Source organism: Drosophila mojavensis, unplaced genomic scaffold, assembly GCF_018153725.1.
Source record: "Drosophila mojavensis isolate 15081-1352.22 unplaced genomic scaffold, ASM1815372v1 contig_16, whole genome shotgun sequence".
Classification (NCBI taxonomy): domain Eukaryota; kingdom Metazoa; phylum Arthropoda; class Insecta; order Diptera; family Drosophilidae; genus Drosophila; species Drosophila mojavensis.
The window spans coordinates 9,801,650-9,820,413 of record NW_025318693.1 but is presented as its reverse complement, the minus strand read 5'-3'; the positions used below and the strand labels follow the sequence as shown (position 1 = coordinate 9,820,413).

The following is an 18,764-nucleotide window of genomic DNA, read 5'->3' as shown; positions in this document are numbered from 1 at the left end:
CGCCTCGAGCCACGCGCGCCCAATAAATGAAAAAGCGAAAGGACATGTACGCCGTGCGTTGATTTGAAAATGTCACAGACACGCATCTAGCGACAAGGATTTGGCTAGATACCCAACCACTCTCCTTCCATTGGCCCCTTATGAGTTATGCGACAGCCCCTAAATTAACTGTAAAACTGGGAGTTTCATATGCGCCAACGGAAATGTTCTCGTATGTGAATTTGTTTGAAAGTAAAACAAGCGTGCTCATTTATCCATGTGGAGCCGGAGATGAAAAGTTCAAGCGCTCTTAGGTGTGTCAACGTAATTCTTAAATATTTTTCTTTTTTTGGATATGCTAATTTAAGTTAGTGTTTTTGCTGCAGAATCATTGAAATAACAGGAACAATGATCGTCGTTAATCACTACCTCTCTCATTTGTATAATCGAGCATTACCGCTCAATGCTATATTTTATTTTTTGCCATTCAAAAATATCACTGGATCACAGACTTGCTTGGCTCGAGAAGAATCAGCCAATAGCAGACAACGATTAAAATATGCGCACTCACGCCATACGCCATGTTCTCATTGTAAGCTGCGGGCACCATTACAACAACGGTATCTACAGGCTCTCTCATTTACTCATTCCACACTCTAGCTTTCTCGCTTTAGGTTACATTTCATGAATATAACAGAATTAGCCAATAGCAAGCGCCATGTTCGTTTCGCGAGCTGCCGACACCACTCATATAACGGGATCAACAGCTCTGCGAGAGAACATTCTTATTGGCTCTCTTCAATCATTGATGCTATCCACATAAATGTTTTTCTCTTACAGTCCACAAATAAAATAGCTTCCATTCTATTGATTTTGTATTTTTCCTTTGAGAGGTGAATGAAATTAATATGCGTATGTATTTTGTAGGGTTCAATGAATCGATTGCGTTTATCCAACAATCTGGGCCACATTGTCAAAGTTCATATTTGATTTTTGTTTTTTATTATAAAACACAAGTCACAAGCAAAACGATATTCGTACAGTCTTCCCAATACTCTGTGCAAAACAACTAAAGCTAGAATGATGGATGAGTGGCAATGCCAAAAGAACCAATATACCCCTTTTATAGTTTGTAACACGAAAAAAAAAATGATTTTTTCGGTTGTCAGGACGTGACATAAGCAGATGTCGTCGATGTTGTCGCTGGTTTAAAGACAGCTGCAGATACACCCACACACACACACACACACTTACACTGTTACACATATGCTGAACTGGTCATTGTATTTGATTTTCCATCAGTCGAAGGAGATGAACAGCCTGCCCGAGAAGAAGAGGGAGAGAGAGAGAGAGAGAGAGAAAGAGTTATGAATTCCTTGCTGGTTCGTCAGCTCTGACAATTTGTTTAAAGCGCCCCCGCGACAATGAAAACTTTTTAATTAATATCAAATATGACGAGATGCTCGCACAGAGGGAGACAGAATAAGGGACTGGCTAAGAGTTTTGGCCCAAAAATTCCGCGTTCCACAAATGGCTTCGATTAAAGCTGTCTGCAGCTGTGAAGCTGACAAAAGTGAAATCAAGCAAAGCTTGTTATAAAACTTTTAATTAAATTTATTGTTGCTGCCATTGTTTCGCTAGTTGCAATTGTTCTTGCTCGTTGATTCCGTTTAGCAATTGTAACGTGGCTATCTAACAAAATTATGTATATAAGCAATTACGGTATACCTGAAGAGACGATGCGGGAGCTGCTCTAAAGAGAAGAAGGAAACTTAAAACTAAAGTTAAATTCATTTATTAGTATTATAATTGATGTTTATGAGTACCTGGAAGTTAATTTGGTGATTTATTAGAATGTGATTTGAAATCATTTATAATTTATGATAATGAAATTTTATATATAAGGCGGATATTGCTTCTTTGTATGTAGATTTAAGCAACATCAGCTTAAAGTTAATTTTTTCGACTATAATTTGTTCAGCTTTTCTGCTGTTTAAACGGTGCGCCATGTGTTTGTACCCAAATATACAAAATGAACAAGAGTATATTGGTTAAGTGGTCTATTATAAATAAATATACATTTTAGAGCAATGAGTTCTATCCCCTATCATCTATCACTCTTTATCTACTGAATAATAAATATAGTCAACAAGTAACCACATTTAATTCCGTTTTACAAATGCTCACTGGCTGAACAAGTATTACGCAGCCGTTGACACCCCGCTTACACATTTCTTTTTTATTAATTTGCCAATCGGAGTTTAAGGTAAATGCAAAATCGTTTGTATGCGGCTGCTGTAGCGACAACATGCGGCATTTTTATTGACTGCATTTTATATTATTTTTATTACAATTATTATTAAAAAATTAATTACATGCCAGAGCACATAGTCTGGCTAGCTTGAGCGGCTATAGAGCAATTAATATTGAAATTGGCGTCTGGAAAGCTCGCGCAGGCCGAACATCATGCGAGGATATAAAAGAAGCACTTAAAGCTTTCATTGAAGTAGTCTGAAACAGAATGCCAGAATTTAAAAAGCCTGAATTTAACTGTTTATATATACGAGATGAATAGTTTAGATATAAAAGTTTAAATAAATAATTATTAGATTGTCTTTCACAAACTTAAGAGCTTGAAGCACATTTTTAACATTTAGTGCAAACAGTGCAAATATAAAAGCTTCAAGCTCCAGCTTTTAAAGTTTCTAAAAGCTTTGCAAGTTATTTAATTAAATATCGAAGTCTTAAAGCTATTAAACTTATTTATGAATGCAGAGATAATTTATTGAAACTTTAATTAACATGGAATAATAAATATACAATATACATATATTGCAAATCCCAATTGGCAGTCCAATAAGAAATATGTATGAAGGTATTTTTAGGTAAGTTTAATGAAAAGGTATTGTTTCAGATTGTAATTAAAGCTTTCAAAGCATTCATTAAAGAAAGGCTATATTGAAAGAAAAAAAGATAGCGAATGTTCAATCTGATTTCGTCCTCCTCTTGGCTATTTCAAATCTATTTCAGCTAAATGTATTGAGAAAGATAGAATTGATTAGAGATTAAGAAAAATGTATTTTTTTATACAAATATATGATTTTATTTATTATTTATTTATAATATATAATAATATATAATAATAACGTATATGAATCCATTCGCTACAGTTTCAGTTTACAAGCATTTCTTAGAATTTAATTTATGATAGGCACCAAAAATGTGAAGCACTTCGATTATTAAGAACTCGCTAACATAATTGCACTGCTGTCCGAATGTCTATCTATACACAAGTGTGTGTCTGTGTATGTGTGTGTGTGTTAAGCAAGGACAATGCATTAGACAACTACACAAGCATATCATAAAAACTGCTTTATGCTGTCTGTGTGTGTATGCGTGTGAGTGTGTGTGTGTGTGTGTGTGTGTTTGTATGCGAGAGACTCATAAAATGGTTGGCTATTTGAACGTTTTCATTTTTTTTTATTTGCTGCTAGCCAAAGCCAAGGCATTGAAAAATAAAGCGCGACAAGTGCAGCTAAGCCAAACACACACAGACACACACACTCACACAGGCACAACAAGTTTTGAAAAGGGTGCAAGAAAAAGGAGAAAGGAAAGCTAACAAAAATAGAAGCGCTTGACTGGAATTTCATACTGTTGGCATGCCATGTCCACCCACGTGTGTGTGTGTGTGAGTGTGTGTTATGCTTTGGCGACTGTGTGTGTGTATGTGTGAGTGTGCTTGGCCTGCACTTGAGCCGCGTGCAGTAGCTGCCTTCACGTCGATGTGTTGGCCATTTTATTATATTTGCTCGCAGACATTTTTGCTCTAATACGAAAATGGGATTTTAGGATATAAAAATTATGATAGATTACCGCTGAGCACACACAAACTCACATGCATGCACACATATATGTGTATGTATGTATGTGTATGTGTATGCGGACATGTGCAGGACATGCAGCTGACGTGACTGCAGCGCCGTGAAAATTGTGCCCAGCTTAGCTGAAAGAAAATCATTTGATGATAGAAGTGGACCCTCAATTGCTTTTGTTGCTGCTGCAGCGCCTTTATTAAATTTAAGTCCAGCTTGCTGCATGCTTCTTGTGCAGCAAATTGTTGAACAAAGCAGCTGCTAAAGCAGCAGCAGCAGCAGGAGGAGCTGCAGGAGGAGTTGCAGGAGGAGCAGGAGCAGCCACTGCACCAGCAGCTAGCGCAATAAAAATAATCCATTTGAGACGTGGTTTATTAAAAGATACTTCAATTTAACCGCATTTGTTGTCATACATTATATTAACTAGTTAGTTGGCAAAGCTGATTAAAACTGGCTTCAAATCGGCCCTTAAACTCCAGTTAAAATTTCTTGCTAAGCTTAATAATAACAAATTGTACAAAACATTTACTTGGCATTTGCAGTTCATATAATTATTATTGTGAGTATGAAAATATATAAATATTTTTTTAATCATAATTATCTCTGTTAACTTTTTACTTCATCACTTTTTTTTTTGTAATAATTAAGAATACAATTATTATTAAAATAATGAAGCAATCATTTAACATTAGGCTAGCTGGCAAAGAAAGCTGGCGCCATCTACGGCCATCCATAGTAACTAAGCGTAGCAAAGACAGCAACCTGTCAGCAGCGCCATCTGTTATTAAGGAGTGTAAGCCACAACGAATTTTGTTTGTATTCATATAAATAAACTAATATTCTCAGTAAATAATGATACAATATTCATATATAAAGCATATATCAATATATAAATTACAAGTTTACCTAATTCAAAATAAAAAATATAAATTTATATTTTTCATTAAAATAATTGTAAATAATAACTTTTACAAAAATGCAAATGAATACGCACAAAAAAAATTATGATATAAAAAAAAAACTAGTTTAAATTGAATTAAAAAATATTGCGGAAAATATTCATACTAATCACATTCATAATATATCAATTTTACCCTCAAAATACTCAAAAAAAAATTTACAATATGAATAAATAAACATATTTATTTTTAAAATGTAGATAAAATTTTGTTTTTTAAATTTCTCACTAATTGCATAAATTTTTCGAGTAACAATTAATCAAACTGAGCTTTCCGAGAAAAGTTAAGATCCGGTCCACTCTCCTTGAATAATTCATGACAAAGGAATTTGCAGTCTCAATTGAGATAATTCAAACTGATATATTAAAGTTGTTGTGAATGTGTTTAGCAAAATGTTTAACTGAATTCAGTTGGCCTAATGAATATAACTGTACAATAAACGCAGTCATTAGTGCGTTTCGTATACCAAATAATTGCAAGCCGAAAGATAAGGAAAGACAAAAAGAGACAAAAATAGAGTTAAGTTAATTAAGAGTTTTTGTGCAACTTAAATGACAACTAAATCAACGTCGAATCATTAAAATTACGAAATCGGAGAATCGGCATCCGCTGACGTTACCTTAAAACCACAATCAAGTCGACTTACCTATGCGCTATATGAGACTTGGTATGATACTCATTCTCGAAAGTGAAATGGGTATATTAGTTTTGTGTCCGTCTTGCTGCCCTACTGTCCGACTGTCTTGGAGTGGAAATCGAAAAATAAATGTTTTTCAGTTACTTAAGCTATAAGATGACGGTAACTGGAACATAATGATATTGTTTCACGATTTCTTCAATTCCTTGATTCAGTGAGTTCATAGAGCCTTCGGCTTTAGATAAATAGATAAACAGACTTCAAGAGGCAGCAGCAAAACGAGCTAATGCGTTATATGCTCTGTTTGCTTCCTAATGATGTTTAATTTGCTTATTAATTTAATTGAAATAATTGAATTTTAAAGCTACAATTAATACAAGTAATAAACATATGATATATAGTTCCTCAAGGGAGTTAAGCAAATTTTAATTTCTAGAAAAATATTTTTCTTCAGACTTACAAAAAATATGAGAAATACGTGCACCCCTTTGAGCTGAGTTCATTCAAGTGCAACGATGGTCACTGAGTTTGTTATACTTACTGCGTGAGTATTATTATTATTATTGTTATTATTATCATTTTTTAATTAGCCACAAGCAACATGTACAACCAACAGTGAACAATAACTTTATGCAATTTGTTGTGGCTAAGGTCACAGCGATTAGCCAACTGGCCAAGTGACCAACATGTACTAACATTTAAGCCGAAACACAAAGAGCCGCACAACGAACACTAAATGCACTTGAATTGAGCTGCTGGCTTGAAATAATATTATGTAACTGTATTTGAATATTAATTCAAATATTGCAAAATATGAACATTTTTAATATTTAGTTTATTCCACAAGAACTAATAAAGAGAATTATTTGAAATTTAATTTCCCATATTTAACTTCTTCACAATTTTTGCTATAGCTTCAGCATTTCGCTCCATTCGACTGCACACATCTATCAACACTGCCTCCTAAAAATTAGCCTAAATTATGCAAAATTTAAAGGCTATTTTTGTTGTATTAAAACAACTGACAATGCAAACAAAGCTGAATCAACAGCAAACAAGCTCATCGTTACGTAAACACACACGCACATACTGAACTGCCTGCTCTTATACGTTACTCACTACGTGACCAAATGATGCGACTCTACGTAAGCGCATAAGGCTGTGCGTCCAATTAAACAGCTGTGTGGAGCGCCGCCAAACTATGTGACTCCCTCTCTCTCTTCCGCTCGCACTCCCTTTTACACACACACACATACACACACACGCGCCACCTGTCATCGCGAACAAACATCGCGTGCCGTTGACTGCGTGTGAGAGCGAGCCAAGCTGTTCGCCTAATGCCGTCTCCCTTGCACCGACGCGACGCCTTGCACGGGCAGTCAATCGCCTTCTCCTTTGACCATGCGACAACATTTTTGATTGTAACAAGTGGCCGAGGCGGGTTTTAGTTTTAGCTTTAGTTTTTAATTCAGTTTCACTCGAATCACAGTTGACTAGCGCTCGGCAAACAAAATAAAAAATAAAATAAAATAAATTAAAAACGAAAAGAAGTTGAATATAATTTTGAAAAAAGCGCACATTTCCAATATTGTTTAGTGTTTTAAATAATTTATATATTAACTGTCCCTACGGTGCATTAACTGTTATCCATTTGTGTTATATTACCAACTGTTTATTTATTTAAGCAGAGCTAAAAGAAACTTTGCTAAAATGGGCAACTCGAGTTCCCTTTGTGCCGATCGCAATGCTATAGGGAATTTCGATGAACATGGGTAAGACGAGAAGGAATGGAGAGAAAAGAAATGTGTGTCTGCGAGGGCAGTTTAATTTATGTTGAAGATAAGCAGTTAACTAAGAAGGCTATTACATAAAATGAGATTCAAGTTTAAAGCTCTAACACATCTAATTAGGCGATTGTGCATATAATAACTGTTGGCTATGATAAATAAGGTTTGAATAAAATAGAAATAAAAATAAAATAAGATTCCAAATTTATCAGTTATTGCTCCAAGCTATATACATAATTTAGTTATTATATCCATTTGATTTGCTAAATTGATGTGTGCAGTAATACGAGTTCTTAGAAAAGATTCACTTCAGACTAAATATTGAAATGACAGTTATATGATTTAGTCACACTGTATTATAGTAAACTCAATTTTAAGTTTCCGGTTACGTTCTACCTGAAGTGTACAAAAACAGATTTTGTATTATTTTAAATAAAAATATAGTAATACGCATAGTAATACGCATTAGAATTGGATTACACACGACTCTTAGCCATAAGTATAGTTGTATTCAATGCACCATCTTCACCAACTAACGTTATTAAATACTTGGTATTAAATAAATATATGCACAGAAAAAAATAATAATAATAATAATACCACCACCAAAAATGTTCGTATTGATGAGTAAATATACTTACATGAGTCTTCTTCTTCTTCTACAAACATATTTATACTGCTGAAAGCAACAAATGTAATTTCGATGACTAAACTCAAATTGCCTGTGGATATGGTGCTATTATATTTTTCGCTGCTCTGTATATATTCACATATACATAGTATAGACACCTAAATATCAATTTTATTAGATTATAGTAGCTTCATAGTTTGTCCTATGCACACAAGCACAAGTAAGGCGTGTGACCACGCCCAATCTGCCTGTTCGTCCATTGCAGTACAACTGTAATTAACATCTTAATGATGCGATTCACTGGCGTTTTAGTAACGATTTAAGCGCGTTCACCTGACCCCTAAAGCACACAAATAAAAAAACGCGTCAGTTGGTAGCTAATGTTGTATATGAGTGTGGGCGTGGTCGGGCATTGATTTAATCGATGTAGTTGCAGTTTCAATAATAAAAACACAATTTATGTGTGTGTGTGTGCGTGTGTGGTAAGGTTATTATATTATAGAAAACAATCACAAAGTCTCTCTACAAAATCCTCCATTAAAAATTCACAAAAAAATACGAAATTTAATAATCAAAACAAAATGTTTAACCTATTAATATTTATGAAGGTCAGACACATGTGTAGAAAATTGCCACGTCTGAGATTTACTTTCAGTTTTTGTGGATCGGCTTTTGGCATTGGGCTGTGGCTCGATGCGAGACTCGACTGGCTTGCAGTGGCCCATGATTACCCGGACTGTCACGATATTTAACACGCACTGGGGGGCCAGACTTGAACTATATATTTATTCCGGGCCGACATGCGAGGCCAATGTAGAAATGCTTATTAGTCTCATATCTCTATCTGACTGTCACTTGCTATGGATCGAATCTATCGACTATAGAGCAATATTTTCAGTTTATCTATCTTTTAATCGATTATTTGTAATATATTTCATGTAATGAAGTAGAAGTTTGCAACCCTATAGAGTAATTTATTTCGATCAATCGTTGATCGATTGTTGCTCAATCAATCAAAGCCAGTCAATCTACTTATTAAGCAAATAATCTATTAGTAAGTTAGTAAATCAGTCTGTCAATTAATCAGTCAATCCATCAATCAAAATCAATTTGTCAATCAGTTAGCCAAACTGTCAATCTGTCACTCAATTCTTAGATCAATCAAATCAGCTTGCAGTATATTTTTAAACAGGAACAAAACTAAAGTGAATTTCTATCCTCAATAGCTTGAACTGTTCTGATATTTACTATGTCAATCTCCTTATATACAATTCAATTTCAATATTATTTTATACACATTTACATATAAATCAGTTCCCTTTAAACACTTTTAAATGACGCCTCTGTTTATATATATTGCGAATTGTTTACATGTTGGAGCAAAATGCCCTGATTGATTGTCATAAAGTTATTCTGGTCTTATCAGTCAATATGTAAGTGCATACATATGTATATACATGTATTCCCTTTTGTCTCTCTTCCATTATGCTTCTAAGCTGAGCGAAAGTAAATAGCGATGAAAACTACAAAGTGTAATGGGCAAATAGGAAACAAATTGCCTCAACAGCAAACCCTCTGAATTTCCTATGCTCAGTTTGAGTTTGGTGCTAGAACGTTTCGGTCAAAATTGAAATTTTACGTACATATAGATCTCCGTAGACTCTAAAAGTTATAGAATATAAAGGAAATAAAAGCATGTTCGCGACTCTTCAGCGCTTTTCGTCAATTCAAACCTTTGGACGGCTCAAGCAGTATGTATATACATATATATTATATATTATATGTATATGTGTTATATATAAACAATATCAGTACACTCTGTACCTATCAGTCGAGAGCAGAAAGTGGGCGTAGCATAGTTCTTATCTCTAGTGTCTCGTCTAGCTGCACAAAGCATCACCTGTTGCATAATATTTTTCGTATGCCAAACATATTCATAATCAATTAGAATTTATACTTAACATAAATAAACTATCATAATGAAATAGTTAATTTTTAAAGCTCTTTAAACCATGACATCATGATGTAAAGCACCTTGGATTTATTACTTTTTATCAGCATTGTTCTCTTTCTCTCCTCTCTTCTTCATGAAGCGCCGTTATTAAGTCACAGCAATGTCATCCACATAGCATTTCAACTTGTTTTTATACCCATTGATTATGACAGCTGAGAGTATAATGGTTTTTATAACTCTAATTTGACCTATTTCAGTAGATCTCTGGAGATCGGTGAATATATTAAAGTTCCCAGTATAATGCGCGTTTGCTTCAAGCACTTGATATTGTTTCTTTAATAATGTTTGACACAGATTTATTATTATTCCGATTGAAATCGGCTTTGATTCGATAATTAGAGCCATCGAATATCTAAACATATAAATCATTTAAAATTTACGAACACTTGTTAAATTAATGTATCTCTAAAACAGTTTCAGTTGGCAATTTTATTGACTTCAGAACAATTTGACAAATTACTCAAAATACGCTATGCTCTCGAAAATTAAATTAAAAATTGCGGTTTGTCCACTAAGCTAAAGTTTTGTAAACTTAAACATAAAATATGAATGTAAAACACCTGCTCAATATGGACTGCAGGGTATATCGCAGTTGGGAATCTGCGTCTCATACATGTTCGTCTAATAATTAAGTTATGCTGAGAACGAGCATTTGTTTTGTCTACCTACCCAACTTACAGTTACCCAAACAAACTCTCTCACACACACACACGCAGACAAAATGCACTCTCACTCTCAAATTCACTCTTTTCCCTCTCTCACTCGCTCTCTCTCTCACCCTCTCTTTCTCTGTCTCATTTACAGCACGCCGATTTATCCAACGGCCAACAATTCATATAGCCCTTCCAATGGCCAAATAACACCATATCATCATAAGCAAGAGCAGCAACAACAAAATGAGCACGGCTATTACAAGACCACTATACCCGTCGGCGTTGGCGCTGGCGCTGGCGCTGGCACTGGCAGCACCGCTAACAGCAGCAATAGCACTCGCTGCGCTCACTGCCAAACAGCTGATTTGTACACACGCGCACTCACTCAAGAGAGAAACGGCGGTGGCAGCGGCAGCAGCAACAATAATAACAAGCTGAGCGTAGCACAGCCGAAACACATACATGCCTACACGAAGCACACACACGAGAGCACGAGCAGCTGTGATGGTGACTGCGCTGCCGCTGCGACTGCGAAATGGCGCAGTAGTCGTGTGTGTAAAAATCATACGACTACAACGACAACAACACTCGAATACGAACTTTCCAATTTTGCAAAACTCACAACACAAATCAGTACGCAACGCGACGTTGACGAAGCAGGAGCAAGTGTTGAGGAGGCTGAAATTTTAGCACCACCGATATTATCCTCGAGCCACTGGCAGCAGCTACAACAGAGCCTGCACGAGCTACACCAAAACCAAGCCCAATCACTACTTGGCAACCCTAGCAACAACAATTCGCACCAGATACGCAAATACAGCAGCGACAACATGAGCAAGGATTTGCAACGCGATCGTCTCGGACTTTGGGGCACAGACGACAATGAGATCGTCGGCAGTGTCTCTGGACTCGATCGCATGAACCTAAAGCGCTACAATAAGGTGAGTTTAAAGAAAGCCGCAAGCTGCCCATACGCGGGAATAGTGGAAAAGTACCAGCAGAGAGCGCCGACTGACTATTGCGGGGTTGTTTTCTGATATACATACATACAAGCCTATAGTTATGCATAAATAGATATGTATTTGCTAAGAGCATACGATTGGCGCAACTTATTAGACGCTACACTCAGAAAAAATATGTCCTGAAAGCTAGTTCTCTCTTAATAACAGCAAGAAAATCATTTTTACTTTCATTTTCAATTTACTTGTGAAACGATGACAACATTTTTTCACAGTATGCCCTTAGCCCTCCCATTGAATCCAAAATGCTTCTCAATTTTGTCTTGTGGCTATTTTTGTGCCCCAGACTGCCAAAAAACGAAGACTCATAAATAATAATATTAAACGCAAGTGTCACCTAACAATTTCTAAAAAACAAAAAAATTAGAATTTTTCTGCTGCCGGTTCGCTTGACCTTTAGATGACATAGCCAAAGCAGAATGTTCGTCCACGCGCCGCACTGGAAGACCAAAGCTCATGTTTGATGGAACTTTTTTTGTTTTTTTTTTTTTTTGTTGGTTTCGTTTTTTGTTGATGTCAGCATTGGCTATAGAAAATCAATAAGGCAACAAATATGAGTAGAGGCTTGTTATAATTGAATGCCCGATAAATTGAACAGTTAATTAAATATTCGATTAACTACTAGAGTGTAAACATTTTGTCGATTGGGTTGCCTGCGTTTTGTCGTTACCGTTACGCCTGCACTTACAAGTTCATTGCCAATTTGCAGATGCTGTGCTTTTTGTTCTCCCTCTCCCGCTTTCGCTCTCGCTATTCGTTTTGTAATTTTTTTGTTGAGCATAAAATTTGCATGCATGCATAGCGGAAGAGCGACAAAGAGAGGCAGAGCGTAGCGTGATTGCTATTGTGCAAGCGGGAGAGATGTATGCGCATGAGCTTGAATAGTGGGCCGAGGGTCGATTGTTGTTGTATAGAATGAGCAGGCAATTAAAGGCGAAAGAATCCTTAAAAATATAAGAAACTACAAGATTTATCATTTTTAATATTTAATATAAATAAATTATAAACATATATCTGGCAAATTTATATCAATATAAATTTAAATTCAAAAGTATTGCTATACCTAAAAAAATTTGCGCTAAAAAATTATTTTAAAAAAATTATATAAATTAAAAATGAATTTAAAAAGTCGTTTTAAAGGTGACCTAGAATAACGCTTATCAAATTTGAGTGGGGCTTTCATATCGTATATATATTTAATACAACATATATACATATGTATACGTCTACAATATATATGTACTTATACACATATATAAATTGTTGTCCGAGACTTTGCCTATACGTTTCCGTTGCATAATGGAATTTTTTCCACTTCTTATCGCATTGCATATACTAAATACCTTCCACTTCGAAAGCGACAAGAACTGACCTACGCCAAGACTTCAATACAGTTTAGCGCGAAAAAAAACAATGACAAAACTCTTTAATATATATGTATCTGTTTTCGTATATCTATTTGGCACAAAGTATTTGTTTGGAGATCACAAAACAACAAAATAAGATGCTGATAAACAGATTATTAGCATATTTGTCGAATTTTAAACATGCTGATAAAACACTTACATTAAAATCGCTATAAATATAAATTAGTTTGTCACGATTATAAGGCTTTCTTTTGAAATGCTTTCAAACGGAACTGAGTTAATTTTAAATATGCTCAAGCAGCCTGACATAGCTAAAATACCCATATTAAGTGTGTGTAAATTTAAATAATTAATACGGTCAATGTGCTCTCTATGAGCTTACTTCAATAGTTCAATATGCAAAATATCGAGGGCATGCTGCAAAAATAATATATTTCATATGGGTATTTCGTAGAGGAAGGAAATCAAATGAAAGAAAGTTAATAATACAACAGTCAAGTTAGCGAAGCTTTAAATGATTGCATAATAGTCTTCAAAGTTAATAATATGTATTTGAAAAGCAATTGTCATGCCATAGACCAGCATTCCCAAACAATTCAAAAAGCTTGAGCTGCGGCTAGCCAAGCACAGACATTGTAAAGGCCTCTCGGCTTTTGCAGCAGAGGAAATAGTTTGTGTGAAATTGTCTGTGGCAGCATCTTTTGTTGTAAATTGCCCGTTGGTGTCGTCATCGCTTTGAGGTCAGGTTTCCCATCGCCGCTAACGGCAAGTGTCTCCTCATGATGATAGTGTTAATGCTGATAATGATAATGATAATCGAGCCAGACAACTCAAACATCAGCTGAGCGCCAAGCGAATTGTTTTTGTATTTATTTTATTTTGATTTTGGTTTTGCTTTTATTTATTGTTATTTGTTTTTTTTTTTTTTTTTGCAAATTTGTATGCGTAATCTTCAAAGGTTGCGCATACGCTGCGTGTGACGTGATGTGAGGCAAGCGCTGGGAATCGCTTACAGCGGCGTGTTGAAACAGTACCTAACAGTTAGACCTGTTGCCAAGCAAGCGATCCCACTCTCACTCTCTCTCACTCACTCTGTCTTTCATTCGCCATCTCTGTCGCACCGTCCGCTTATCGTTCAACGGGCGTCATTTCAATGTCAACGGTGTCGCTTTCAGCAGTTCCACATTAACTATAACGTATTATATCGTATCACAAATGACATTACCAGATCCAGGGTGTTTTTCGCTCTCATTGGCTAATACCCTACAATGCCCTGGAATGCGACGTGCTGTTCCTAGTTTTCAAGAGTCAATTAGGTTGATTATCTGAAAGCACTTTTCGGCACTCGGCCACCGCATGGGGTCTTGCTTTGAAAACGCTGCAAACTTCTGATTAGATTAACTCTAATTGGATTGGCTGCTGCAAAATGAATTAATTTACTTAAACGCACAATGAGTTGGCATAAAAGTTTCCCCAATTAATGATAGTCTGGGTTTTTTCTTCTTTGCTCTGAGCGATAGGTACACATAAATTTGGGCTTTTTGCATATCTTTAAGAATTCTCAGTTTAGTCATCACTTCGGAAATAGTAAAGCAATTTGTGTAATTCATTACTGTAAATTGTTAAGGCACGCGATCGCGCAATTTAATAAGCTGAAAACATGCATATGTAAAGTAATGTAAACAAATATATATATAGAAATTAAATTCAATTATCGAAATTAACAACTTCGAAAGCATGCAATTAAAATCAAGACATCTTAAAGGAAATATAAATTATAAACATTTTTCTCACATTTCTGTGCGCTGAGTACACGATTTTCTTATTGTTAATATCATTTGCAATTATATATAATATATACATATATAATCTTCTTTATTGTAAACATATCCGATTGATTCCTATTATAATCATATAATATGAATAAGTAATCTATTATAGCAATATAATATAATATAAGACGATAATGAATTTAATAGCGTGTTTAGTATCATTATATCATGGGTTGAGATATGCTGAAATTGTATAATGGGAGTATAGAATTTTCTGTATTATATAGAGTGGTTTAATAATAAAACTAAGTTGAGATCACGTTGCGAGAGCAATATAGTAAACTAACCATTTTGTCTCGAATGTTCATATAGTAGAGATATGATCATATCATTAAAAGATCATTAAAATAATAATAATTTGGCTTAACTACAATGAGACCTTTTGAAGACAATTCCAAAATGAAAAATCCTTGAGCTTTTTCTTAAACAGAGAAACAGTTACTACTTTACTATATTAAGCATATATAAAGTCTTCAACCGCTCTTTAATCAAATATTTTATATGAGTATAAAGCTAAACAATAGCATAATTAATCACTTTATTATATAAACCCAATTTCAACTACAAAACGTAGGGCTCTCAACTGTAGTCAACGTTTATATAATTACATGAGCTGCCCGACTAGACGTTCGCCTTTTCCCACATTATATATTCATGTACATGTCAAATGCACAGAAGCTAACTATTAGGAATTCTTTGTCATGTCACGATTTCGCCCATTGTGCAAAGCCTTCAAAGAATGCCGCTGGAAGCGCTGCGCCTCTGCCTTCTTCCGCATGCATATTGTCAGGTAGACTCAGCTCACCAGAGCAAACACTCCAGAGGAAGTTGCACAAGCAAACAAAAAAAAAAACACACACCCAAAAAATGAAAGTATTATCACACACTCACACGTGCAATTATAGTTCGTATATGCCATATAATACATATCAGTTAATTACACAATTGAATACTTTCAATTGTTGCAAATCACGCTGCTGGCATATCGAGGCCAGGCGCTCGCTGAGTCAGCCAACTATATTCGACTTTCAAAACGAATGCCCCAAATGCATTTGAGTACCGGTTCACAGACCTGCTCGAGATGCTGTGCGCATTTGACTTTGAACTTCAAGCATAAGTAATAAATGTACATGCATATGCATATGTATATGTATATGTATGTATGTCTATATTTCGCATGCAAATTGAGCTGGCTATCAGCCAAGAGGCGTGTTTGTCAGCCCATTGGCACGGGAACAGCATGGGCATGCACCCAGCCTGGCTATGTCTATGTCGCGTGGCACACTGTGATAAGGGGTTCAGCCAGATGTATAACATATTGACATATGCTGACAATCGGCTGTTGTTTAATCTAATCTATTCGAGACTAATTCCAAACCATTTAATTTATAGCCCTATCAGTAGAAGAGGTCAGCTCAACTTGTGATCTTAGCTCTTAGTCTGAGTTTGGGTTCAGACTTTAAGCACTTTAAGCACAAACTACTTGAAACTACATCTCTATCAATCTAATGCGCTCAATCTAGAGGTCTATCAGTTGGGGAGATCAGCTAAACGGCTGATCTAAACAATGTTTGGGATGAAGCTTCAAAAGGAACTACCTTCTCTTGAACCTGTAGCTCTATCAGTAGGAGAGGTCAAGGAAACTTGTGATCTTAGCTATGAGACGGTGTTGGGCTCTTAAGAAATCTAACTGCCCTTGACTTTCCTTTAGCTTTAGCTCACTTCTCCAGCAATCGAATCCGCTTTATAGGTTTATTAGTAGAAGAGATCAACAAGCACTTCAAGTCCCAACGGCTATTGACTTTTCAAATTCAATGCTACATCTCCATCAATCTAATCCTCTTCGATCTTCTCTATGTTTTCAGGGTCTGGCCTTCACACATGAGGAACGTCAGTTGTTGGGCATTCACGGTCTTTTGCCCTATTCGGTGAAAACCCTTCAGGATCAGGTGAAGCACTGCCGTATGTTGCTGGATCGCCTGCCTAACGATTTGGACAAGTATATGTACCTGATTGGCCTGTCGGAGCGCCACGAGCGTCTCTTCTACAATGTGATCAGCTCAGATATTACGCACATGATGCCGCTGGTCTATACGCCCACGGTGGGTCTGGCCTGCCAGAAGTACAGTCTTGGGTTCATCAAGCCCAAGGGCTTGTTCATCACCATCAAGGATAAGGGGCACGTCTACGATGTGCTCAAGAACTGGCCAGAGACGGATGTGCGCGCCATCGTGGTGACCGACGGTGAACGCATCTTGGGTCTGGGTGATCTCGGCGTCAATGGCATGGGCATACCCGTGGGCAAGCTGTCGCTGTACACGGCACTCGCTGGCATCAAGCCCAACCAGTGCCTGCCCATCACCCTGGACGTGGGCACCAACACCGAGTCCATACTGGAGGATCCGCTCTATGTGGGTCTGCGCCAGAAGCGCGCCACTGGTGATCTCTATAATGACTTCATCGATGAGTTTATGCGCGCCTGCGTGCGCCGCTTTGGCCAGAACTGTCTCATCCAGTTCGAGGACTTTGCCAATGCGAACGCGTTCCGCCTGCTGTCGCTGTATCGCGACAAGTACTGCACATTCAATGACGACATTCAGGGCACTGCCTCTGTGGCTGTAGGGGGCTTGCTGGCCTCGCTGAAGATCAAGAAGACCAAGCTGAAGGATAATGTGCTGCTATTCCTGGGCGCTGGCGAGGCCGCGCTGGGCATTGCTCAACTGTGCGTCATGGCCATGAAGCAGGAGGGCCTCACCGAAGAGGAGGCCAAGACGCGCATCTGGATGGTCGACAGGTAAGTCAAATACTTTATGAACTCATCATAACAAATCCAATTAACCTCCATATCGTCCATTTGCAGCCGCGGCGTTATCGTGCGCGATCGTCCAAAGGGCGGCCTCACTGAGCACAAGTTGCACTTCGCTCAGGTCAGCGCGCCCATTGACACCTTGATGGACGCTGTGGTCAGGGTGCGTCCCAATGTGCTGATTGGTGCCTCGGCTCAGGGCGGCGCCTTCAACCAGGAGATACTCGAGAAAATGGCCGAGATCAATGAGACGCCCATCATATTTGCCCTCTCGAATCCCACCAGCAAGGCTGAGTGCACCGCCGAGGAGGCCTACACCCACACACAAGGACGTTGCATCTTCGCCTCCGGCTCACCGTTTCCGCCAGTCACCTACAATGGCCACAAATATTATCCAGGCCAGGGCAACAACTCGTACATCTTTCCGGGCGTGGCTCTAGGCGTCTTGTGCGCCGGCATGCTGACAATACCAGAGGATGTGTTCCTCATCGCTGCCCAGAGTCTTTCCGACATTGTGAGCAAGGAAGATCTGGAAAAGGGCAGCCTGTATCCGCCACTCAACTCGATCGTTCAATGCTCAATGAAAATTGCCGAGCAGATCGTAACCTATGCATACAAGAGTGGCCGGGCCACCGTGCAGCCGGAGCCCCAGAACAAGCTGGCCTTCATCAAGGCCCAGATGTACGATCTCGACTATCCTCGTGCCTTGCCCCCCACCTATCCCATGTAAAGAGAGACGCAGCAAGCGAACCACATGCGGCCGCCTCAGCTACTCAACCATCTCCTCTCGTCCTCAACGTCGCGACTCTTGGCAGAAACTCCACCATTTGCCTTCTATGAGGAAACCAGCAAAACCGGGTGTCGTTATTTATTCTACAGTTTCATGCATTCTTAGCACACACCTTTATAAACATAAAATACAGAAGAAGAAGAAGCAGAAGAAGAAGGGGAAAAATAAGAAGCTTCGTATGTCGCTTAATGGCCGAAATTGATAACAAGATTTGTTTTAGATAATCATTTTAATGATGCAGTTGATATGTGTAAATGGGATATTACTATTCTAGATATCTATATGTGTATACAAATTCTATGTAAACGTGAACACAAACTATGATAAGTACATAAGTCAAAAAAAAAAAAAAAAATTATAATAATATAAAAACAAAAAAAAAAAATATTAAAATAACTAAAAACAATAGTGAATG

The 18,764-nt window shown here is 37.2% G+C and overlaps 1 protein-coding gene across 1 annotated transcript; it reads left to right on the top strand.

Moving 5' to 3' along the window:
* Positions 1-6,908: 6,908 nt before the first annotated feature.
* LOC6572844 (NADP-dependent malic enzyme) lies at positions 6,909-18,721 on the top strand. Its single transcript, XM_001998914.4, has 4 exons — positions 6,909-7,222; positions 10,687-11,476; positions 16,619-17,547; positions 17,614-18,721. The coding sequence occupies exons 1-4, from the start codon at positions 7,161-7,163 to the stop codon at positions 18,287-18,289; spliced, it is 2,457 nt and encodes an 818-aa protein (XP_001998950.1). The 5' UTR covers positions 6,909-7,160; the 3' UTR covers positions 18,290-18,721.
* Positions 18,722-18,764: the final 43 nt, after the last annotated feature.

Excerpts from the sequence above, each read along its gene's own strand:
- LOC6572844 (XM_001998914.4), top strand. The coding sequence starts at position 7,161 with ATGGGCAACTCGAGTTCCCTTTGTGCCGATCGCAATGCTATAGGGAAT. Across the intron at positions 7,223-10,686 it reads GGGAATTTCGATGAACATGG|CACGCCGATTTATCCAACGG; the intron begins GTAAGACGAGAA and ends TCTCATTTACAG. Across the intron at positions 17,548-17,613 it reads CGCATCTGGATGGTCGACAG|CCGCGGCGTTATCGTGCGCG; the intron begins GTAAGTCAAATA and ends GTCCATTTGCAG.